This window comes from Microtus pennsylvanicus, chromosome 14 (assembly GCF_037038515.1).
Source record: "Microtus pennsylvanicus isolate mMicPen1 chromosome 14, mMicPen1.hap1, whole genome shotgun sequence".
In the NCBI taxonomy this organism is placed as follows: Eukaryota; Metazoa; Chordata; class Mammalia; order Rodentia; family Cricetidae; genus Microtus; species Microtus pennsylvanicus.
In genome coordinates this window covers 7,969,813-7,994,452 of record NC_134592.1, presented here as the reverse complement: position 1 = coordinate 7,994,452, position 24,640 = coordinate 7,969,813, and the positions used below count along the sequence as shown (strand labels likewise).

At 46.7% G+C, this 24,640-nt stretch overlaps 1 protein-coding gene across 1 annotated transcript in view; it reads left to right on the top strand.

The window, feature by feature from the left end:
• The window catches only part of Dync1h1 (dynein cytoplasmic 1 heavy chain 1), a 66,498-nt gene that overhangs the window by 24,642 nt on the left and 17,216 nt on the right, over window positions 1-24,640 (top strand). Inside the window, exons 13-45 of the mRNA XM_075948504.1 lie at window positions 489-665; window positions 795-905; window positions 991-1,110; window positions 1,884-2,123; window positions 2,929-3,084; window positions 3,233-3,346; window positions 3,714-3,824; window positions 3,902-4,111; window positions 4,266-4,412; window positions 4,748-4,914; window positions 4,998-5,171; window positions 5,647-5,812; window positions 5,893-6,081; window positions 6,227-6,421; window positions 7,521-7,803; window positions 8,042-8,142; window positions 9,127-9,286; window positions 10,278-10,521; window positions 10,681-10,864; window positions 11,679-11,891; window positions 12,365-12,603; window positions 12,790-12,946; window positions 14,044-14,271; window positions 15,094-15,324; window positions 15,502-15,642; window positions 15,887-16,120; window positions 16,209-16,415; window positions 16,501-16,622; window positions 17,526-17,691; window positions 19,349-19,512; window positions 22,092-22,221; window positions 23,894-24,027; window positions 24,490-24,604. Of these exons, the coding sequence (XP_075804619.1) occupies window positions 489-665; window positions 795-905; window positions 991-1,110; window positions 1,884-2,123; window positions 2,929-3,084; window positions 3,233-3,346; window positions 3,714-3,824; window positions 3,902-4,111; window positions 4,266-4,412; window positions 4,748-4,914; window positions 4,998-5,171; window positions 5,647-5,812; window positions 5,893-6,081; window positions 6,227-6,421; window positions 7,521-7,803; window positions 8,042-8,142; window positions 9,127-9,286; window positions 10,278-10,521; window positions 10,681-10,864; window positions 11,679-11,891; window positions 12,365-12,603; window positions 12,790-12,946; window positions 14,044-14,271; window positions 15,094-15,324; window positions 15,502-15,642; window positions 15,887-16,120; window positions 16,209-16,415; window positions 16,501-16,622; window positions 17,526-17,691; window positions 19,349-19,512; window positions 22,092-22,221; window positions 23,894-24,027; window positions 24,490-24,604 (5,730 nt within the window). The remainder of the gene's footprint in view (window positions 1-488; window positions 666-794; window positions 906-990; window positions 1,111-1,883; window positions 2,124-2,928; window positions 3,085-3,232; window positions 3,347-3,713; window positions 3,825-3,901; window positions 4,112-4,265; window positions 4,413-4,747; window positions 4,915-4,997; window positions 5,172-5,646; window positions 5,813-5,892; window positions 6,082-6,226; window positions 6,422-7,520; window positions 7,804-8,041; window positions 8,143-9,126; window positions 9,287-10,277; window positions 10,522-10,680; window positions 10,865-11,678; window positions 11,892-12,364; window positions 12,604-12,789; window positions 12,947-14,043; window positions 14,272-15,093; window positions 15,325-15,501; window positions 15,643-15,886; window positions 16,121-16,208; window positions 16,416-16,500; window positions 16,623-17,525; window positions 17,692-19,348; window positions 19,513-22,091; window positions 22,222-23,893; window positions 24,028-24,489; window positions 24,605-24,640) is intronic.

Genomic DNA, 24,640 nt, shown 5'->3' with positions numbered 1-24,640 from the left:
TGTAGACCAGTTATGCCTTGAACTCACAGAGGTCCACCTGTCTCTGCCTCACAGTGCTAGGATTAAAGGTGTGCACCACCACCGCTCAGTGATATTTCCTTATTTAAAGCCAAGAGTGAGTAAATAGTAGGATAAATGTTGTTGGGTCTTTTTTATTTCGAGACTGGGTTTCTCTGAGTAACAACCCTGGCTGTCCTAGAACTCACTTTGTAGACCAGACTGGCCTCAAACTCGTAGAGATCCATCTGCCTCTACCTGTTCTAAGTGCTGGGATTAAAGGCGTGTGCCTCCACTGCCTGGCATATTATGGAGTTTTAACAATGGTTTTCAAGAAAAGTAAATTTTCTCCTTTTGCTATATAAATTCTGAGACTCCGAAGTAATGTTCTTTATTAGTATAAAGACAAGAACTTGGACCATGGACATAGTGATTACTAATATGTTCTACAGAATAGCAGGCTAAACTTGAGCTGTGTTCCTTATTTGCAGGTTTGGCTTCAGTACCAATGTTTATGGGATATGCAAGCAGAAAACATCTACAACAGGCTTGGGGAAGATCTCAACAAGTGGCAAGCTCTCCTGGTCCAGATAAGGAAAGCCAGAGGAACCTTTGACAACGCAGAAACCAAGAAAGAGTTTGGACCGGTGGTAATAGATTACGGCAAGGTGAGCTTAGCTTGTTCTTGCAAAGTATCTGGAGACCGAAAGCTGTGTTGGTGTTTAGCTCTGTGTTGGACTTAGAAACACTCCAGGAAAGGACTTACAGAGCACTGTTGTGTGTCTCTTCACCTGCAGGTCCAGTCCAAGGTCAACCTGAAGTATGACTCCTGGCATAAGGAGGTTCTCAGCAAGTTTGGGCAGATGCTGGGGACCAACATGACAGAGTTCCATTCCCAGATCTCAAAGGTGAGGAGTGGGGATGTTGCCCAGGGGACTGGCTGCTGCAGGTTAAGCCTGGCCCCGTGGTAAAATACAGCCTTCTCTCCAATAGTCTCGCCAAGAGCTGGAGCAGCACTCTGTGGACACAGCGAGCACCTCTGATGCAGTGACCTTCATCACCTATGTTCAGTCTCTAAAACGGAAGATCAAGCAGTTTGAGAAGCAAGTAGAAGTGAGTTCTCACGTCTGGCCCTTGATTACCTGTTAATGTCTGTGTTCTGGGGGAACACTGAGGGACTCAGCACCTGAAGGAGCATTTCTTACAGTGTGGCCATAAGCCACATAACCACCGGTGTGCTTGTTAGAATGGAAAGCCTGGTGACAGCACACACCTGCAGTCCAGATTAGTCTTCGTAACAAGGTCTTATCTCAGAGGCTGGTGGGAGCAGAGACGTGACTGAGTGGTTAAAGGCACCTGCTGCCAAGCCTGATGACTTCAGTTTTCCCTAGAACCACATGGTAAAAAAGAGAACCGACTTCTGCAAGTTGTTTTCTACCTCCCGTGCACGCACACACACACACACACACACACACACAACAATAAATACATGTGAAGAAAAACGGAGGGTAGACACTAGCACCATGGGTGTCTGTGCTCTATGTTTCAACAGCTCTGGGTGATTATCATACACAGTTAGGTTTGAGAGCCACTGTCTGCTTAAGTCTGTTACTGTTTTCAAGTGCTTAGGAGCTGAGTTACAATCTAGGATAAAGGGATGAAGCGCAGCGCAGTGTACTCTGTCCCCACTGGGTGTTGTTAGGTACAGTAACTACAGGCCACTGCAGCCTCTGTGACCACAGTATTCTGGAGGTGGACAATTGTAGGAGAGCAGAAACCTTGGTCTGTGTGTTCTCTAGTCATGGGGGGCCTTCTTGTTGGGACTTTGGCAGTAGTTTCTCCTATTGTTATAGAGGGAAAAGCAAATTATCTTTTAACTCTCACAGCTCTACCGCAATGGTCAGCGTCTGCTGGAAAAACAAAGGTTCCAGTTCCCGCCTTCTTGGCTTTACATTGACAACATTGAGGGTGAGTGGGGGGCCTTCAACGACATCATGCGCCGGAAGGACTCTGCCATTCAGCAACAGGTGGCAAACCTGCAAATGAAGATTGTGCAGGAGGACCGAGCTGTGGAAAGTCGCACCACCGATCTGTTGACAGACTGGGAAAAGACCAAACCTGTCACGGTGAGCTTCACTAAGCCTGCCAACCTGCAGCACAGTGTGGGTTGTTTCTGTCAGACATAGGAAGCTGTGCTGGGTTTAGCTTTCCAATACTAAAGACAAGATTGCCCTTCTCTAATTAAAAGGCTGGACTGGCAACTAATCATGTAGGCTGAGGCAGAAGGATTACTTGAGTGTGTGAGTTTAGGACAGTTTAGCAAGATAAAAGCAATAGGAATAAGAAAGTGAGACACTGGAAATGTAACTGGTAGAGATCTTACCTAGTGCCCTGAGTATTTGTAGATAGTAAATGTGAAAGCCAGTGTAGTCATTTATTTACTCAGAGTGATAGTCATTTAAGTCATAAGGTGGTTTTACTTATATTTGTTTATTTAATGTCTGTGGGTGTTGTTCTTTCATGCCTGTCTGTGCACCATGTGTCTACAGTGTCTCTGGAGGCCAGAAGAGGGTGCCAGATCCCTTGGAGTCAGAGACAGTTGAGAGCCACCATTTGGGTGCTAGGACTCAAAGGTCCTTTGGAAAAGAGTGACCAGTGCTCTGAACGCCTGAGCTAGCCCTCCAGCCCCCCAGAAAGTGTTCTTAAATCATTAAACTAGTTTTGCTGTTTTTAAACTGTCCTTGGGTATGCTTAAAATTTAGAATTTAATTTTTCAAAACAGCTGAAGCTTCACAAGGCGGGTGCAAGCTGTGTACATCATGGAGAGATATGATTTTTGTCTTGTCACTATTGGCCCTCCAGTGTCTTTAAGCCCCAGGACTCGCCTCTCCTGGAACAGTACCGCCACTCTTTGTGCTCTGGCTGTTTCAGGGCAATCTGCGCCCTGAGGAGGCTCTTCAGGCCCTAACCATATATGAAGGGAAGTTTGGCCGGCTGAAGGATGACAGAGAGAAATGTGCAAAGGCCAAGGAAGCACTGGAACTGACAGACACGGGACTCCTCAGTGGCAGTGAGGAGCGCGTACAGGTAAGGAACTGCTCTCCCAGACTCTTCCACTGTCCTGATGATCCCAAGGCCCTGACTGCCACATGCCAAGGTGGTTTTCGTTTTTGTTGCTAATTTGTGAACTGCTTTAATGTCCCTAGTTCAACTGCCTTGCTGTTTTCAATCACAGGTGGCCTTGGAGGAATTACAGGACCTCAAAGGTGTTTGGTCAGAACTTTCTAAGGTCTGGGAACAAATTGATCAAATGAAGGAGCAACCATGGGTCTCAGTTCAGCCTCGTAAGGTAACTTGTTGAAGTAGATGTCTGTGGGTCTGTTTATTAGCAAGTTCACAAGCTGTCACTTATGTCCTTCAGTGTTAATTCATGTGCTTCATCCAGACTGAACCTTGTTCTGGAGCCATTCACAAGATTATAGCTCAGTAGGTAGAATGTTCGCTTAGCATGCACAGAACCTTAGGCTCAGTCCCCAGAACTCTGGCTGGTGGGCGCAGGTGGGCCTTTGTAACTTCTAGGCTAGCCTTGGATACATAAGATCATGTATCAGAAGGAAATTAAAAAAAAAAAAAAACAAAACCACTCAGTAGTAGAATGTGTGTCTGTGTCTGTGTATATCTGTGTTTGAGAGACTCCATTCTGTGTCTCCTGGCAGCTTCGACAAAACTTAGATGGGCTCTTGAACCAGCTGAAGAACTTCCCTGCACGGCTTCGGCAGTATGCCTCCTATGAGTTTGTTCAGAGGTTGCTGAAAGGCTACATGAAGGTAGGTAACTGTCACGTGTGGGTGCTAGATGTCTTTTCAGAAGACACCTGCTCACGTCCTGTTTGTCCGCTGCACAGATAAATATGTTGGTAATTGAACTGAAATCTGAAGCGCTTAAAGACCGTCACTGGAAGCAGCTGATGAAGAGGCTTCATGTTAATTGGGTGGTTTCTGAGCTGACCCTGGGCCAGATCTGGGATGTTGACCTCCAGAAGAATGAAGCTGTTGTCAAGGATGTACTGCTAGTGGCACAAGGGGAAATGGCTTTGGAAGAATTTTTGAAACAGGCAAGTGATGGGAGTGGGTATCAGGCTGTTGTATGGATTTGACTGTGTAAAATGAAGCATTGTCATCTACATATCTCTGTCCCCAACGTTTGGTGCCCTGCAAATGCTGAGTGCTGATTTGTGCTGGTAATGGCCTCTTTCTGGCTCCCCTCAGATACGGGAAGTGTGGAATACATATGAACTCGACTTGGTCAACTATCAGAACAAATGCCGTCTGATCCGAGGCTGGGATGACCTCTTCAACAAGGTCAAGGAGCATATCAACAGTGTGTCTGCCATGAAGCTCTCTCCATACTATAAGGTGCGCTGCCAGGACACTTTCTTGCACTCAGGGATTACACCTCAGGTGTCTGTTTATGTAAAATGTGGATCAGACAACTTGGTAGGACCCTAGTGTGCAAAGTTTTTTCCTGGGACAGGGTTTCTCTGTAGCCTTGGAGCCTGTCCTGGAACTCGCTCTGTAGACTAGGCTGGGCTCGAATTCACAGAAATTTGCCTGCCTCCACCTCCTGAGTGCTGGGATTAAAATTGTGCAGCACCGCTGCCCGGCCCTAATTTGCAGTTTTCTATGAGCTTTGGTATATCCCTGAAGTAAAAGGTTAATGGTTGAGCTCTGCCCTCCTGTGTACCCACCAGGTTTTTGAAGAAGATGCCCTGAGCTGGGAAGACAAGCTGAACCGGATCATGGCTCTCTTTGACGTGTGGATTGATGTGCAGAGGCGCTGGGTCTATTTGGAGGGCATCTTCACAGGCAGCGCGGACATCAAACATCTGCTGCCCGTGGAAACCCAGCGCTTCCAGAGGTATGGCTGGTTCCAGCAGGCTCAAGCGCAGGCAGGGCTAAGGAGCCTCTGCAAAGGCTGACCAGCTCTCCTTTGTTCTCTAGTATCAGCACAGAGTTTTTGGCTCTGATGAAAAAAGTATCCAAGTCTCCACTTGTGATGGATGTTCTGAACATACAGGGAGTACAGAGGTCTCTGGAACGGTTGGCAGACCTGCTCGGAAAGATCCAGAAAGCATTGGGGGAGTACCTAGAGCGAGAGAGATCGTCTTTCCCCAGGTGAGTCTGAGGGAGCCAAGTTCAGCTGTGCTTTGCTCTCCCTTCCTGGTGTCGCTCAGTTTTGATGTCAGGGGTATCCATGGCCAAGTCGCTGAGTCATCTGCCTTGAGGCACTGGTTTCTAATGCCCTCTGAACTCCCAGTTTTCCACCTCAGTTTACTAAACTCATTTTCCTGGCAAGCCACTTGCTCACTCCAGGGTCTAGCTCTGCTACTTCCTGTGTGGCCTCTCCTCCTTTCCAAGGAGTTTGCTATGGCGAGTGGAGCAGATGTTGTCAAAATGACTTTAGTGATTGACACTGAATTCTTTCAAATCTTATTGTAAACTTGTCTCTCACTAAGCCCTGGCAGGTATTTGCATGAAATTTAAGTTAGGCTGGAGGTTTTCCTTTCTAGCCACCTCCTCCTGTACTTAGATATTTGCTCAGTCACACCCTGTACACCAGGTAGTAGCCACTGGGTTGTTTGGATTTCAGGTTCTACTTTGTGGGTGATGAGGATCTGCTTGAAATCATTGGAAATAGCAAGAATGTAGCTAAGTTACAGAAGCACTTCAAGAAAATGTTCGCTGGCGTTTCCAGCATCATCTTAAATGAGGACAACTCTGTGGTCCTTGGCATTTCGTCTCGAGAAGGAGAGGAGGTAGGCGCAGTCCATCTGTGGCTTAGGGACTTCTCTCACACACTTGCACTTCTTAACTCTTGAAATGGTTTTATCTTCAGGTTATGTTTAAAACTCCAGTGTCTATCACTGAACACCCCAAAATCAATGAATGGCTCACTCTGGTGGAAAAGGAGATGAGAGTCACCCTGGCTAAGCTTCTGGCAGAGTCTGTTACAGAAGTGGAGATTTTTGGAAAAGCAACTTCAATTGACCCAAATACCTACATTACTTGGATTGATAAATATCAGGTAATCTTTAGTAGAAGTGGGCAGTTTGAAGCTCTGACTGACTTGTAGTCTAGCTCTTTGGGAGGTGAGACAGAAAGGCTACCCCAAGAATGACACCCCATCTCAAAAACAGTGACTCTCTGATCTCCTGTCTTATTTCTTTCAGGCCCAATTAGTGGTGCTGTCAGCCCAAATAGCCTGGTCTGAAAACGTGGAGAATGCACTAAGCAGCGTTGGGGGAGGTGGTGATGTGGCCCCCTTACAGTCCGTGCTGAGCAATGTGGAGGTCACTCTCAACGTGTTAGCAGACTCTGTCCTCATGGAGCAGCCCCCTCTCCGAAGACGGAAGCTGGAGCACTTGGTGAGCCTCATGCCTGACCCTGTCTTCCCTCGCAGCTCAAGTGGCAAAAGGAAAAGAGGCTTAAAAGTGGATCTTTGGGGGGGGGGGGGCTAGAGAGATGATTCCGTGATTAGGAGCACGTACTGCTCTTCCTGAGGACCTGAGTTCAGTTCCCAGCACCTACATCAGGTTCAGTAACCCCAGCTCCAGGAGGATCTCTGACCTCTGTGGGCATTTGCATTCATGTGCATATCACACACACACACACACACGCATGCACCCACGCACATAATTAAAATAATAAAATAAATTTTTAATGGGCCTTTAATATTAAAAGAAAAGTAAACTGGGAGTTGTGAACTACGCCTGTAATGTTAGCTTTGGAGAGGTAGAGGCAGGAAGATCGGAAAACCTAGACCAGCCTGGTTTACATGAGACTTTGCCCATGTTCTAGTGAGTGTACATAGGCATTCAGTGTAGACTAGGGTAGTCTTGGGTCTTCAGTCCTCTGTAAAGGTAGTCTTGGTGATACCTAGGTTGATAAAATGCTTGCTGCAATAGCGTGAGGGCCTGCATTCCAGTGTCCCAGATCCTGGAAAAACTGCTCGAAGAACAAAAGTGGAGTCCGCTAGAAAGTTACACCCAGAGTTGACCAAGGCCTCTGCACACACTTGCGGGCCTGTGTACATACACCCACAAAAGTAGGATGTCTTATGGAGGAGTTGGGTGCCTGTATGGGAGTGAGAAGGTGGTGACCAGCTTTTTGAGAGTGTACTGTGTCCTGTCATCTTCTCCCGAGAGGGGTGATGGCAGCGGCATGGTGGTACAAAGAGGGCACCGCTGGAGTAGACACGAGAAAGAGAAAACTGCTCTCTTTCTTGTTCAGCTGCACAGGGCTGTTGCTTATAGTAGGTTTTTGGCTTTTGTGTTTTCTATAGCTCTGAGTCTGTGATACTGTTGTGTGGGCATTCCACTGTCCCTGTGGATGAAGTTCTGTTTGGGGTTTGGAATATTTGCTGCTAGTCGCTATAACTGGGCCCGAATCCTAATATAAGCAGATAGGCTGCAGACACAACCAACACATCTTACTTTAGCTTATGACAGATTTTCGCTTCCTCAGATCACAGAGTTGGTTCACCAAAGGGATGTGACCAGGTCCTTGATCAAAAGCAAAATTGACAATGCCAAATCTTTTGAATGGCTCAGCCAGATGAGATTTTACTTCGACCCTAAGCAAACTGACGTGCTGCAGCAGCTGTCCATTCAGATGGCAAATGCCAAGTTTAACTATGGCTTTGAGTACCTGGGTGTTCAAGACAAGCTGGTGCAGACACCCCTCACTGACCGTTGCTATTTGACAATGACACAAGCTCTGGAGGCCAGGCTTGGAGGCTCTCCATTTGGTGAGTTATTTCTCAAATCTGCACAGATGGCGTCATGTCACCTGTAATTTTTACATATCATGCTGAATGTTTGGATGCGTTTCTTTATCCCATGGTTTCTATATTCTAAAATCTTTAATTTCCTTGTATTTATTACATCTGGATTTTAAAATACATTTATGGCTCTCTTTAAGCTAAGAATTTACTACCAATTAGGTAATGAATTTGAGTACTAGATTGCTTTTCTTTCAAATAACAGGACCTGCTGGAACCGGGAAGACAGAGTCAGTCAAAGCCCTCGGGCATCAGCTGGGGCGCTTTGTCCTGGTCTTCAACTGTGATGAGACCTTCGATTTCCAGGTAAGACTTTTTTTCCTCACAATATCTAAAACCATTAAGCTTCCCCTCTCAAAGACTCAGTACTGCAGGCCTTACTTACCTGGTGCCGTTCTGAGCTGTGACAGAGCCCAGCACACACACTGAAGTCAACTTGACCTTCATAGTCTCAAAGTTGACTGTTATTGTTACTGTCTGTCTGTGTAATTATGTATCTGAGACTGGGTTTCCTCATGTAGTCCAGGCTGACCTGGCACTCATAATCCTATCTCAGCTGGGCTAGCAGGCTGCACTGTCCCCTATAGCAATAACTATTCTCCCTTCCCAAACCAGGGGTCAGACCTAAACGCTAGGCAAGTGTGCTTCCCCTATGCTGCACCTCCGTCTCTGCTAGCTGACATATGTCTGGAAACAATGACTATTATGGAAAGGGTTTTCTACACTAACAAAGTGACAAGAAAAAACCAGCTTTGTCGAGGTATTGGTACAGGATGGAGATGCATTTCTCGGTGCATCCTTGTAGTGGTGATGCTCTGTGTGAATGAAGAGTGACTTACTGAATTTCCGCATTGGGAGGTACCTGGAAATCGAAGGTCTCATCGCAGTTGAAGGGAGTAGTTGAAGGTTTCAACAAAGTGTGACTTGCTCAGGGTTAGACAAGTCAGCTGCAGTTATCACAGGCTGCACACCTCAAACTACAAGATGCCCACTGTGGTTTTGTTAGAATTGGCTCCCTGTGTCTAGGTGCTGCTTTCCCACTGTCTGAGCATGTGTCTTTTCTCTGTGTGCAGAGGGGAAGGGAGAGGCAGCGGGAAGAATGAGTTCTGATAATTTACTCCTACAAGAACACCAGTCCTCTGACTAGTGTCTCCCTGAATTTTACCTTCTGTAGGGGCTCTGTCCACATATAGTTACGTTGGAGTTAAGACATGGAAAGATAACTTTGGGAAGAGACACAAGTCAGTCCATAACAAATGGTTTAAGTTTCTTTGGTTCCTTTCATTCTAGGCAATGGGACGAATCTTTGTGGGGCTTTGCCAGGTGGGCGCATGGGGCTGCTTTGATGAGTTTAACCGCCTGGAGGAGCGGATGCTCTCAGCCGTGTCCCAGCAGGTGCAGTGCATACAAGAGGCACTGCGGGAGCATTCCAACCCTAACTACGATAAAAGTAAGACTTTCCTGTGTGTTTGTTGTTGTTGTCGTTATCACTGAGGAGCTGGAGGGAAATCTGATGTGAAATCATTTGCAGTGTAGTGAGTCACGGTTAGAGATTGGTTTTGTTTCCTGGTACTGGGCAGCACTAGTACCAGTTCCTAGTCCTGAAGCAGTGCATCCTCTGCAAGGCCAAGGTCACAGCCCCATTCCCTTCTACATGTGTGGCCTTCAGTGACCCTTCTATCATCGCTGGGAAGCCAGCCTCCTGTTTGACATCAGTGTCCCCACCATCTGATTTGTAGGGTGAGTCCTCTGTCAGCATAGGAATAGGTGTCCTGAAAGACTCTGGGGGTAGCATTTCTTCTTGTATCTAAGAGCCCAGGCACATGTGGTGAAAGTAGGCTTGGTACCTGAAGATGTATTCTAGGCTGGTGCAAGGTTTTCCCTGTCTGTGCCTACCTCTTTTTTTTTTCTTTCTTTTTTTTTTTTAACTTTTACTCCATAGCCAAAGCAACTTGTCTTAGAAAGAATCTCCCAAACCAGAAGAAAACAGAATTATCAGAACTACCCAATAGTCACTCACAGTAAACACATGTTCAGGTGGCTACAGGATTTGTTTTATAAGTTGAGCTGATGCTAAGAGAAGCTAATTGTCATGATCATGATCTCCACAGTCAGTTGCACCACCCAGATTCACTGATGGGTTTGTTCTGCTGCTGCAGTTGCTGACATTCAGCATGTTTGCACACAGAGTCGGGGAGCGGCTTGCCTCAGGTGCCTTGATAGCTGCCCCTCTGTGTGCTTGAGTGACATTAGGTCTGAGAGGGGTTTCGCCTGGCTGGTGAAAGCGGCCCCTTAAAGCCCCCCCTCACCCCAGGAGTCCTGGGCTTTGGTCTTGAGGTCAGTAAGGGACTAAGTGATGTTCTATCAATTTAGAGACATTCAGGTGTTTCTGTTTTGTTTTGTTTTGTTTTGTTTAGTAAGTTCATGTCCTCTAATTTCAGCCTCTGCCCCCATTACTTGTGAGCTGCTGAACAAACAAGTCAAGGTTAGCCCAGACATGGCTATCTTCATCACCATGAACCCAGGCTATGCAGGTCGCTCCAACCTCCCTGACAACCTCAAGAAGCTGTTCCGGAGCTTGGCGATGACCAAGCCTGATCGGCAGCTGATTGCACAAGTCATGCTGTACTCACAGGGCTTCCGGACTGCTGAGGTCCTCGCCAACAAAATCGTCCCATTCTTTAAGTGAGTAGCTGAGAGTCATTCACGGACAGGGTTCTAGCTTGGTAGATAGCTAATGTCCTGCCCGCAGTCCCCACTCTTTCAGACCGCCCCTGAGTCCCTGACATTAACTACTGTCTGCGTAAAGGGTGCTGTTTTTAAAGAAAATGTTTTCACTTTCAGACTGTGTGATGAGCAGCTGTCTTCTCAAAGCCATTATGACTTTGGTCTTCGGGCTTTGAAAAGTGTGCTCGTGAGTGCAGGCAATGTGAAGAGGGAGAGGATTCAGAAGATAAAGAGGGAGAAAGAAGAAAGGGGAGAAGCAGTTGATGAAGGAGAAATTGCCGAGAATCTGCCTGAGCAGGAGGTTTGTATACTGGTTTTGTTGTGTTCCCTTCACTCCCTGTGTACTGTGTAACCTAGGCTAACTTTGAGCTTGTAACTATCCTCCCAAGTGCTGAGATTATAGGTATCCACTACCACACCCAGTTTACAAGTGCTGAGATTATAGGTATCCACTACCACACCCAGTTTACAAGTGCTGAGATTATAGGTATCCACTACCACACCCAGCTTACAAGTGCTGAGATTATAGGTATCCACTACCACACCCAGCTTACAAGTGCTGAGATTATAGGTATCCACTACCACACCCAGCTTACAAGTGCTGAGATTATAGGTATCCACTACCACACCCAGCTTACAAGTGCTGAGATTATAGGTATCCACTACCACACCCAGCTTACAAGTGCTGAGATTATAGGTATCCACTACCACACCCAGCTTACAAGTGCTGAGATTATAGGTATCCACTACCACACCCAGCTTACAAGTGCTGAGATTATAGGTATCCACTACCACACCCAGCTTACAAGTGCTGAGATTATAGGTATCCACTACCACACCCAGTTTACAAGTGCTGAGATTATAGGTATCCACTACCACACCCAGCTTACAAGTGCTCTGCTGATTTCTCAAAACATACACATTCTGAAATTTACCGTAGGACACTTAGGTCAAGACCTCTGAGTTCTCAGTAGGATTCTCCTAGCCTGGGGTGAATTGAGTAGACTGTGGCGTTCCCGTGGTGATTTGATGGAAGGGATGTGAGTGAGTGTTGTTTACATTGTTGTGTGTAGCAGCCCTGCTCCTGCCTCACAGCGCCCCTTCCCCACCCATAGATTCTGATACAGAGTGTCTGCGAGACCATGGTGCCCAAGCTGGTGGCAGAAGATATCCCACTACTCTTCAGCCTCCTGTCAGATGTGTTCCCTGGAGTTCAGTACCACCGTGGGGAGATGACAGCCCTTCGAGAAGAGCTGAAGAAAGTGTGTCAGGAGATGTACTTGACGTACGGCGATGGAGAAGAAGTTGGAGGAATGTGGGTTGAAAAGGTAGTGTAACTTGCTCCTCCCAAGGTCACGGGCTCCTGGTCATCTCAAGAGACCTGTTCATCAAGGCCAGTGAGGGCATTGGTGATTTAGATTTGCTCAAAGCTTATTGTCTCCTTACTAACACATACGGATGACAAAACTTGAAATGTCTCTCACATGTAGCTAACTCTAAAAGTGCTGGCTGAAAGTATGATTGTGGTGGAGATTGGGTTTATGCCCTTAAAAAATCTGCTTAAGGATTTCCTAGTGCCACGGGTTATCTGATCTCTTCTTGTCCATGGTCTTTGGATGTGTCCATACTGAGAAAGCTTGGCCCAGACTTCCTGCTTTGTTTAGAGCTCCCCATAATCTCTTGGATTTTCCAGGCTTTTAGGAATCCAGGGGACGTGTTTTTTGCTCACTGTCACCAGAAGTGGCTGCAGAGCCTGTCTCTCTTGCCCTGATGGTCTCAGTGCTGATCTCTGGCTCTGCAGGTTCTCCAGCTCTATCAGATCACCCAGATTAACCATGGCCTAATGATGGTTGGGCCTTCAGGAAGTGGGAAGAGCATGGCTTGGCGTGTGCTACTGAAGGCTCTGGAGAGGCTTGAGGGTGTAGAGGGCGTGGCCCACATAATTGACCCCAAAGCCATCAGCAAAGATCACCTCTACGGAACATTGGACCCCAACACCAGAGAGTGGACAGATGGACTCTTCACTCACGTGCTGAGAAAGTATGTTTACTATGATTGAAGTTTCTATTTCAGGGACTAGACTATAGGACCCAAGCGCTTGTATGTACTGTGTTGATTGACTTCTTCATAAAGTCCATAAAAATAACAGAATCCATTGGGGAGGGTGAACATTTTAAATCTAGGTATCCTGGTTTGAATAAGCCGTTTAATTCTTTTTCAAACCAGGATCATAGACAATGTGAGAGGTGAGCTGCAGAAGCGCCAGTGGATTGTCTTTGACGGCGATGTGGACCCCGAGTGGGTGGAGAACCTGAACTCGGTGCTAGATGACAACAAGCTCTTGACACTGCCTAACGGGGAGCGCCTCAGCCTGCCCCCCAATGTGAGTAGCCACCAGTCTGTCCAGCGGAGTTTACTTACCACAAGCATGGCTCTGGGGAGACGTTCCTTAGGTCATAGCCCCACCCACTAGTCAGTGTTTCTCTTTCCAAGACTCCGTTACCCTGTGTCATCAAAAGTGGATAGTTCCAGAGATACACAGCTTAGAAGTTTTAGGTAACTTTTGTTTGTTTGTTTTTTTAAGACAGGGTTTCTCTGTGTAGGCCTGGCTGTCCTGGAACTCGCTCTGTAGACCAGGCTTTTATAGTCTGTTCCTAGGATTTTTCTCTTTACTGCTTACTGTTGTTAATTTGTTCTCGTGCTGGGTTGTTAGTTGATATTTGTCCCCATGTGTAGGCGATGGGTATATACGGAGCTCAGTGCTGTCCGCAGTTCAAAACGTCATGGGGAGTCTCAGAGTTGTCCCTGCAGATGAGGTGCCAAGTGGCTGGCTGTGACTGCTGTGAGGCCCACAGGAGTGGCTGGAAGGGGGACTATGGGAAGCACTATGAGAGAGAGGTGCTGGTGTTTGTGTCCAGGTTGAAGCTTATGGCTCAGAGACAAGCCAGAGATTCTGGTTTAGTCTTAAAGGGTGTGCTTCTCACATGACTTGATAAATCTCATCAGGACCTTTTGGTGACCAACTGTCCAGCAGGTTCTGACACTGATCAGATAGCTTGATCTTGTGAGGGAGCTGACTCTGGGGTTACCAGTTTACCAGTGAGCAATCTGGGCAGGATACCAAACACTGTGTGCAAGTGCAGATACAATGGGCCTGTACTTGAGGTGGGTGAGTTTGAGTGTGTAGGACGTGGGAGCGACGTCTATAGGAGATACCTGCTCACCAAGGCTTGCCATGATAGCACCTTGTGAGGCAGCTGGGGCCCCCTTGCCACCAAGAATTTCATACCAGGTGGAGCTTCTCACCCAAATTCTTAAGGAGTAAGGTTATGAGTATTGTAACCATAAGAATTGTAGTTTTTTTTTTAAGTGCAAAAAATTTAGAATTCCCTTTTAAGTGTGCATATAGGTAGAGGATTTTTAATATTCAAGTTTCTGCCAAATTTGTATCATTAAATTTGTCTTAATTCTTCCTCCAAGGTGCGAATAATGTTTGAAGTGCAGGACTTGAAATATGCAACCCTGGCCACAGTGTCTCGCTGCGGCATGGTGTGGTTCAGTGAGGACGTACTGAGCACAGACATGATCTTCAATAACTTCCTGGCCAGGCTGCGCAGCATCCCCCTGGATGAAGGGGAAGACGAGGCACAGCGTAGGCGGAAAGGCAAGGAAGACGAGGGTGAAGAGGCTGCTTCTCCAATGCTACAGGTATGCAGACTGCCTGTTCTCTGAGGGGCCCACAGGTCTGGGTCCATGAGGGTGGGAGTGAGAAATCCAACACTCAATAGAGTTTTAAGGAGTCAGCTTTGTGTTGCAACAGCTTTTGAGGAAACTCACTGGGCGAAAGTGAGAACTTAAAAGGAGAAAGCGAAATGACTCAGTGGTAAGGACACTTGCCTCCATCCCCACTGATCGGAGTTTCATCTCTGGATCCTGTGTGCTGAAGGGAGAGAGCCAACTCCCACAAGTTTTCCTCTACTATATACTGTGGCACTCATACACAACATCCACACAACACACACACCACAAGATAATTTCAAAAATGAGAAAAAACAGGTAGTAGTGGCACATGCCTTTAATGCCAGCACTTGGGAATCAGAGGCAGGTGGATCTCTGAGTTTAAGGACAGTCAAGGGTACACAGAGAAACCCTGTCTTGAAAAACAAACAAAAAGAAAAAACTGTAAAGTGCTCTTTCATATACTTTATTTTTCTTTGTAGTCCATCAATGACTGCCGTTATCCATGTTAGTGGGTGAATGGTAATGTCCCTGAAGAAGCATTAGGATGAAAAAAATAAGAATTGAGGATTGGCTGTTGTAGCATTACTCGAAATTATTTATTTCAAGGTCACATGACCCTCTCACAGACTTAGGATAGATGAAACCTCTGCAACAATTTTTTTTAAAGATTGTGTGATTGTGTAGTTCATGCTAGCCTGAAACTCACAATCTTCCTGCATGAGCCTTCCAAATGCTGACTTCCTCCAGCATTTTGAAATGGTTGTTGTACATTTTTGTTCTTTCTTTTAGATTCAGAGAGATGCAGCAACAATTATGCAGCCATACTTCACGTCCAATGGCTTGGTCACCAAGGCCCTGGAGCATGCCTTTAAGCTGGAACACATCATGGACCTGACACGCCTGCGCTGCCTGGGCTCGCTTTTCTCCATGCTGCACCAGGCCTGCCGCAATGTGGGACAGTATAACGCCAACCATCCTGATTTCCCCATGCAGATTGAACAGCTGGAACGCTACATTCAGGTCAGGGGGTGTCCTGGCAGCTAGGAGTCTCCAAAACATTGTCACTTGAGTGTGCTGTTTCTTGGGTGAAGGTCAAGCGTTTACAGGGAAGCAGGGGCTAAGAGAGAAGAACATAGGTTGTCCACTGTCTTTGATTTTGTTTAAATTTCATAAAAATTAAACTTAATTTTTCAATAGCGCTATCTGGTCTATGCCATCCTCTGGTCCCTTTCTGGAGACAGCCGGCTGAAGATGAGAGCAGAGCTGGGCGAGTACATCAGACGGATCACCACCGTGCCGCTGCCCACTGCACCCAACATACCCATCATCGATTATGAAGTAAGCGGAGCTTGTTACAGCCTTTACCCCCTGGTTCTAATTCGTGAGTGTTATTTGTCCTGGAGCAGCCTGTCTTGAATTTGACTTTATCTTTTAGTGTCCTTGGTTTTGCAAACTAAGCAAGGAATATGGGTCAGTTTGTCCTGTCCTTATAGTGAAAGACATCAGCTGTGTTAAAATATGTTAGTCCTGGAAGCAAGGAGGCACAATAGCCACAGAGTGACTCATTCCCATCTGTGTGTAGGTATCCATCAGTGGAGAATGGTCGCCGTGGCAGGCCAAGGTGCCTCAAATTGAAGTGGAGACACACAAGGTGGCAGCCCCAGATGTTGTTGTGCCAACTCTAGATACCGTCCGTCATGAAGCTCTCTTATACACTTGGCTGGCTGAACACAAGCCCTTGGTTTTATGTGGTCCTCCTGGGTCTGGCAAGACCATGACACTCTTCAGCGCCCTCCGGGCCTTGCCTGACATGGAGGTAAGATCAGGAGATGGTACAAGCAAAAGCTTTTGGGGTGCAATGTGGGCATGGAGTTAGAAGCTTATTTTTGTCTACCTATGCGAAGGTCGTGGGCCTTAACTTCTCCAGTGCCACCACCCCAGAGCTGCTTCTGAAGACCTTTGACCACTACTGCGAGTACAGGCGCACACCCAACGGCGTCGTCCTGGCTCCCGTTCAGCTTGGGAAGTGGCTGGTCTTGTTCTGTGATGAAATCAACTTACCAGATATGGATAAATATGGCACACAGAGGGTCATCTCTTTCATCAGACAGGTGTGTGCACGCCAGTGGCCCCTTCTCCGCACCGTGTTTGTCATTCACATCTTGCTCCTAATTGTTACACGCCCTTCTCCTTCAGATGGTGGAGCATGGAGGCTTCTATCGTACCTCAGACCAAACGTGGGTTAAGCTAGAGAGAATCCAATTTGTTGGAGCTTGCAATCCACCTACTGACCCTGGGAGAAAGCCCCTCTCACACAGGTAAGCAGCTCATGGACTTTAGGCCATTGTTACACACACACACACACACACACACACACACACACACACACACACACACACACACACACGTGTCGTGAGGCCCAGAACTGCCGTGAATGTAGCATAGCAGCGATCTGATTTGAATTAGGAAGGTAACAGAAATACAGAACAATGGGCTGGCCAGATGCCTCAGCAGGTAAAGGAGGGTCCTAAGCCTGACAACCCAAGTTCACTCCCTAGGACTCAGATGGTGGAAAGAGAACCAAAGTGCAAGTTGTCCTCTGACCTCCACAGGTACACTGTGGTGTGCCCCACACACTAGTTGATTAAACAATATATAAAAAATATTTTAAAACATTGCTTATCAAATGATTTCTCTTAGGTTAATTGCCCTGTACTATAACCAGGAAGACATGTTAAAAATAAAAGCATTAGTAGCTGGGCAAGATGGCTTGTGCCTGTATACAGGATGAGGCAGAAGGAACAAGAGTCTAAGGCCATCTGAGCTCAGTGTAAAACCATCTCAAGATGTTAAAGCAGAGCAATATGCTAGCAGCAGTGCTCCAGAGCCTGACACAGAGAAGGTGGGCGCTGGGTTCAGTCCCTGCACTACCACCAAAAAAAAAAAAAAAATAGCTCAGAAAGAAAGGGAAAGAGGGAACATTGACTTTATGGGAATAATGATTTGCTCAAAGCCATCTGCAAGGCCAAAGTGAGGCTGGATTAAGCTTGAATTCTTTGCTTGGTTATTCCAAGTTTTGTGTACTTTCCATGGTATGTCAGACACCAGCCCCAGCAGTGTATGTGGCCTAGGTCAGCTTTGACATCTGTCCTGTTTAGTGGAGTAGGAGTGAGTGACTGGCTGAGTCTGGTAAGGTGCTAAGCTGTGCTGTCCCGGTGCAGGTTCTTGCGCCACGTGCCTGTTGTATATGTGGATTACCCAGGACCGGCCTCCCTGACGCAGATCTATGGCACCTTCAACCGAGCCATGCTGAGGCTCATTCCCTCGCTCCGCACCTATGCAGAACCCCTCACTGCTGCCATGGTGGAGTTCTATACCATGTCACAGGTACATGATGCCGCCACTCAGAATTCTTTTCCTCGACAGCAAAGAAACCTGTTGAAAGACTGGGATCCACCTAGGTCTGGTGGCACAGGCTTGTAATCTCAGCTGCTCAGGAGGTTGAGGCAGGAGGATTCAAGCCCATCATTTGATATTCTTTGAACATTTAAAAACCACATGTTAGGGGTGGTGGTGAAATGGTTCACATGGTAAATGTGCAGGTCACCAGGCCTGATGACCCCAGAAACCCACAAGGGGGAAGAGAGAACCAACTCCGTCAAGCTGTCCTCTGATAGAGCTCCACTCCAGTGTATGTACACACACACGCATTAATGGATGTAAAATGCACTTGTTCTTATTTTTAAAACTACATGTTAGAGCCAGGCATGGTGACGCATGTACCTTGAATTCTAGCATTTAAGAGGCAGAGGCTGGTGGATCTCCATGCTTCATGCATTTGAGGCCAGCCTGGTCTACATAGTGAGTTCCAAGATAACCAGAGCTACATAGTGAGACCCTGTCTCAGAATAAAAACAAAACAAAAGCCATCAAAATAAATAAGTAAGTCTACATGTTATGATTGGAGTTGTAAAAATGAAAAGTTCAAATTAAAATCTACTTTGGGCTGGGAGGTAGCTCAGTCGTCCCACTGCTCATGTAGCAAGGTCAAGGTGAGCCTGCGTCACATGAGACTTCGCCTCCAAAACTACAAGTAAACTTTACCCTGCTGAGAAGTATTGCTCGGGTTTTTGACATGTGTGGTCCTTTAATAGGTGTCGGGCTGTCTACACCAACATGTCTATAGTCCTTTGGCTCTTCTGTGCTCTATCCTGCAAGGACTTTTTATGTATGCCTTTTAGGTTTTTTATTTTGTGTATGGGCATTTTGTCTGCATGTTTGTCTATGTACCAAGTGTGTACAGTGCTCAGAAGGCCTGAAGACTGTCAAATCCCCTGGAACTGGAGTTAAAAACAGTTGTTAGCCACCATGTGGGTGTTGGGGATTTAACCCACGTTCCTCTGGAAGAGCAGCCCATATTAACCACTGAGCCATCTCTAACCTGTTTTTGTTTCTGTGGACTTTTCTTTTGTCCGTTGTTTGCTTTGTTATTTGAGACAGGGTCTTACTCTACAGCCCTGGCCTCAAACTCACAGAGATCAGCCTGCCTCTGCCTTCCGAGTGCTGGGATTAAAGGTGTGCTCAGCTACGTTTTTCATCCTTAAAGATAGGGTCTTAAGGACCCCAGGCTTACCAGGGCCTCAGTGTGGAGCAAAGAGTAACACTGAAGCCCGGCTGTGCTCCTCAGCTATCTTAGTGCCTGTTCAATCCAGAGTGAGAAGTGTGGGTCTGATTGAAGGTTTTAGCACCCTGCTTTGTTAGAGTCTGTGGAGTGAAGGGCTCTCTTTGTCCTCTGATCTGTATGGGAATTTATTCATTTTTATCAGCCTTGGGGATGGAACCCAGGGACTGTAACATCATGGGTGAGTGTTCTATACTAACTACACCTAGCCTAGCTGTTTCAACATAGCATTGCTTGCTAGTTCATTCTTGAATCCTTTAGGTCTAGATTCTCTTTAGTACAGAAATGTTATACAGTGCTTCACCTTTTAACCTCTTTCACACCATCAGACATTGACCTCAGCTCCGTTTTTCCCTCCTGCAGGAGAGATTCACTCAGGATACTCAGCCACACTACATCTATTCCCCCCGTGAGATGACTAGGTGGGTAAGAGGGATCTTTGAAGCACTGAGGCCCCTGGAGACATTGCCTGTTGAAGGCCTCATTCGCATTTGGGCCCATGAAGCCTTGCGTCTCTTCCAAGACAGGTAAGGGAAGCCAAGGGTTCTCTGTTTACATTCTTCCCTCTTTGTATTCTGGGATCCTCTGCAAGGCTGGCCCACCCATGCACGAGCCAGGTGGGCAGCAGTAGAGGCCGCCTACCGTATTTTGATGTGGCTCACAGCCACCTCCAGGTCTTGTTTCCATGGGGTTCCTCAGTATTGTCTGCTGCTGTGTGACTAGGCAAGGCATTTCAGTGGACATCCCATACATGTGCCCATGGGTGCTGATGGGACTTTACAAAGCATGGACTTACTGGCAGGGTAAACTGTCTTCCAACAGTTCCCAGTGCACAACTCCTGTCTTTCCCACTCTCGGCCCATTTTCTCTGTGGCTCTGAGACATTGACTGTTACACTGTAAGTGGAGAAACTGGCAGAACGGGCCCGAGTGCTGTGGATTGTAGAAGGCCCTCTAGCTTCAGTCGCACAAGCAAAATAATTTTTCTTTTGCCTTCCAGGGAGTCTTAGAAACCACTGATATTTTTGTTATATACACTTTTTTTTTAAATATCATCTTTATAGTTCAGTATAGCTTTCATTTTATAAGTTATTTTCCTCTTTGTCCTGACCTGTCTGTTTTTTCGGGCACCAGATCTCATTACAGATGGTTGTGAACTGTCATGTGGGTGCTGGGAATTGAACTTAGGACCTCTGAAAGAGCAACAAGTGCTCTTAACCTCTGAGCCATCTCTCCAGCCCTTTTTCATGTTTTTAATCTCATGTAAGGATTTGGGGGGCGGGGGGTATTTTTGTTGTTTTTGTTTTGTTGGTTTTTGGTTTTTTGAGACAGGCTTTCTCTGTAGCTTTGGAGCCTGTCCTGGAACTAGCTCTTGTAGACCAGGCTGGCCTCGAACTCAAAGAGATCCTCCTGCCTCTGCCTCCCAAGTGCTGGAATTACAGGTGTGCACCACCACTGCCTGGCTAGTATAAGGATCTTTTAGTTGTGTTTTGGAATTATTTCTATGTTCATGAGATTAACTCCAGCTTTCTAAGCAGCAGCACTTTTTTCTGTTTGTTGTGAGACAGGGTCCCAGTGTGTAGCCTTGGCTGTACTGAGACTTGATAAGTAGATCATATGCTGGCCTTGAATTTACAGAGATTCTCCTGCCTCTGCCTTCTGAGTGCTGGGATTACAGGCGTGCCCACCACACTCAGCTTACTTGCAGCTTTCCTTGTCCGTGTTATACAAGCGTCTTCCGGTGCTGTCTTCTTGCAGAGGGCTGGCTTTCTGGCCAGTGTCCTCTTGCTTCTTGGTTTCTGCCAAGTTACATTTCAGAAAGATGCTGTAAGAGATACGAGAATAGGCTCAGAAGATGAAGGTGAGCCGGGCGTGCCGACACAGGCCTGTCATCCCAGCACACAAGGGTTTCAGACCAGCCTGACTATATAGGACCTTGAGTTTTTTGGGGGAAAGATGTTGACCTTAACCTCGCTTTTTTGTTTTGTTGTGGGGGAGGGGTTGGGCTTTTGGTTTTATAAAAAAGCCATCAATTATAGGCAAAGGGAGGGACACATGGTGAAGTCTGCCCTTTGTAGGCTGCTGCTTTAGAAAAGGCCTTTGTTGTTATGTGAACTGTCTTCACTGTTGCTGACACAAAATTATAATTATTATAGAAAGTCACAGAGAAACTTCTATTTAGACTCAGAACAAGTAATTGTGCAGCTGACTGGTGGTGGTGCACACCTTTAATCTCAGCACTCGGGAAGCAGAAGCATGTGGATCTCTGAGTTGGAGGCCAACCTGGTCTACAGAACAAGTTCCAGGAGAGTCAGGTCTACACAAAGAAACCCTGTCTTGAAAAATAAAAGAAGAAATAGTTGTACATATAAGTCTGCTTTGGAGGGCTGGAGAGATGGCTCAGCGGTTAAGAGCGCTGACTGCTCTTCCAGAGGTCCTGAGTTCAATTCCCAGCAACCACGTGATGGCTCATAACCTCCTATATTGAGATCTGGTGCCCTCTTCTGGCCTACAGGCAGGATACTGCATAAATAAATAAATAAATAAATAATCTTTAAAAAAAAAATAAGTCTGCTTTGGAAACCTAGCATGATTGTATATACCTATAAATTTCTAACACTTGGGAAACTGAGGCAAGATTTCTTATTCAAGGTAAAACTGGTTCTAGAGTGAGGCTACCTCACAGTGCATATTCACGCACACACCCACACACAAACACTTGAGGACAGTGTCTCTTGTCTGCTCTGTTGATGTTACGGTAACACTCTGCAGGCTCGCCTGTGTAGGTAGAACACTGTTGTTAGCAGGTATAAGAACAGATTTGAGCTGGACTCACTAGTGTATACCTGACATCTCGCCATACAGGAGGTTGAGATGTGGGAATCACTTGAATCTGGGGGTTTATGACTGGCCTGGACAACATAGTGGAGGTTGGAAAAAGAAAGAAGCCAAATTTATCATTTCATTTCTTAAATAAGTCTTGTACAATGTCATGGTGCCAGGTCTATTTAGCATCAAAATATCAGATTGCTTAAGCCATTCCAGTCCCCAGAAACTGAGAGATGGAGGCTCTCGGCCCTGACACGTGGCTGCTCTCCTTCAAACAGGCTTGTGGAGGACGAAGAGCGGCGCTGGACTGATGAGAACATCGACATGGTTGCTCTGAAGCACTTCCCTAACATAGACAAAGAGAAAGCCATGAACCGGCCTATCCTGTACAGCAACTGGCTGTCCAAGGTAACAAACCGCAACCGCAGAAGCTCCTCCTAGTCTTCTGTCCCCATGCTTAGGGTTAACCTCTGATCTGTAGCTCAGGAAGTCAAATGATCTGTCACCTTGCATACATCTGGGACCATGGTCAATCCCTAGTACTACTCAAAAAGGAAAAATCGAGGACTTTGGTTTCAGCAGAGGCACTAAGCATTGTGTTTGTTTGTTTTTCAAGACAAGGTTTCACTGTGTGGCCTGGCTGTATTAGAACTCACTGTAGACCAGGCTGGCCTCAAACTAAGAGATCTGCCTACTGAGTGTTGGGATTAAAGGTGTGTGCCACCACCACTCGGCAGCACGAGGGAGGCATTTTTGGCTTTGCATTTAGACAGAAAGCCCCTGGAGATGTAGCTGGCCTGGCCTCTCAGTGTCTTCTTCCATGTGTGATGATCCATGGCAGGAGCATTGGTCTCTAGCAGCTGCAGAAGTCCTCTGAGCATCATGGCCTTCACCCCACACACAGTAAAAAAAGAGCAGTTGTCAGCAATTCGTATGAAAGCTTCTCAGTGCCAAATGGTAAATGACAGTGACATCTGCAGACAGGCGTGAGTTGTCCTTTTCCTGTGAAAAGAGGAGGACGCTTTCTGTTTAGTCTTGATGCATATTTCATACAGAGATCACTGCTGTATGAGGGTAAGTCAAAACTTCTGTGGGGAGGCCATGCTCTAAAAGCAAAAGAAGGGACGGAGGGTTTATCTCCCAGTGTGGAGATCTGACAGGCAACTGTGCATTGGGTTTGGAGAGCGTCATAAGCTGGGCTGGGCTTGTAGCTCAGTGGTAAAGCACTTGCCTAATGCATAAGACCCTGGGTTCCACGCCTAGTACTACCCAGAAATCGATGTTCTGAGCACACATATGTGGTCTGGCTACTTTGGAGGCAAAGACCATTGGATCTCTTGAGCCCAAAACAACATGATGAATTTTCATCCCCCAAACAAAGCATAATGGAATAAAATAGCTCCGCATACCGAGGGGCTCCTGCCTGTCGGGAGGCTAACTGTTGCTAGAGACAGCAGAGTAGGTTGCTCAGTGTTACTAGAACTCTCTGGATTCTAAACTGTGGCCCATCTCTCATTTGCAGGAAGGTTTTTCTTTTTACTGTTTATGGGGTCTTCGGAGGAGCGGCATTATTACGTTTAACCACCTACAGTTAGTGTTGGGTGGGTTGTGAGCTGTGTTGTCTGCGTGTCTCCCTTCTGTGCACTCGACCTGTCTTGCTAGGCTTCCCTGTGTGTGTGGCTGTGTCCTCCAGCTCTGCTAACCTCTGTTGATCTGGTCTCTGCTTTCTGTCCTGATTGTGCCTGCTTCCTTTTCATGAATGTCTTGACCATTCTCAACTCTTTTCCTCTTCCAAACTCACCTTAGAATTGGCTTGTCAGCTTCCTCCAGGAGTGCCATCAGCCACCTCTGAGCTTGGTGGAGTACACTGAGTCTGAGTCTGGATGAGCCGACGCGTGTGCTGTGTGCCCTCTATGGTCGGCTACAGAGGGACCTGCACATGTGAATGCTCTGTAGTACCTGAGTACTGTCTTCTTGCTGTACATTTTTTTTTAGTCTGTTCTTGGGTATCATAGAACTGCGTGTCTAACAACTCAGTGATCTGATTAATGTGCGTGCTGCTTTTTTGTTTCCCAAATAGGATTACATCCCAGTAGATCAAGAAGAGCTAAGAGATTATGTCAAGGCTAGGCTGAAGGTCTTCTATGAAGAAGAACTTGATGTTCCCTTGGTCTTGTTCAATGAAGTACTTGACCATGTACTCAGGATTGACAGGTAGGCTTCACCTTACTCCCACAGCCCTCTCCTTGGCTGTGTGCAGATTCACCCTAGGCCTTGTGCTGTCTTTCCCCACTCCTCACCTCAGCCTTGCTGCTGAGCCCCTTCCCCTTATCCCTTATCCCAGCCTAACTGGCCCAAGCTTTCACTCCAAGAAGAACCTTTCTTCCTCCAATAACTATGTAGGCCTACTGCCAGTTTGGGTCCTTCAACCTCCAGCTAGAGCTGGGTTCACCCCCTCATGTCATTGGGATCTAGAGGACAGGACTGTGTCTTCCGGGTCTTTGCATGTCTGCTAGACACAGCACTTAGCAGCTGCTCACCAAATGCTTTAACATACAAGTTCAAGGCATGATGAAAATGTTTTAAACACCATCCTAGAAAAGTCATGGGTATGAGTATCAAATGGGAAGTGAGTCATATAAGCCTGGAAATTTATCTCCTCTGATGATGTTCCAGAATATTCCGACAGCCTCAAGGTCATTTGCTTCTGATTGGTGTTAGTGGAGCTGGAAAAACCACCCTGTCTCGTTTTGTTGCCTGGATGAATGGCTTGAGCGTGTACCAGATCAAGGTGGGTCTGTTGGGTAGCCTCTTAGTTCCAGAGTCT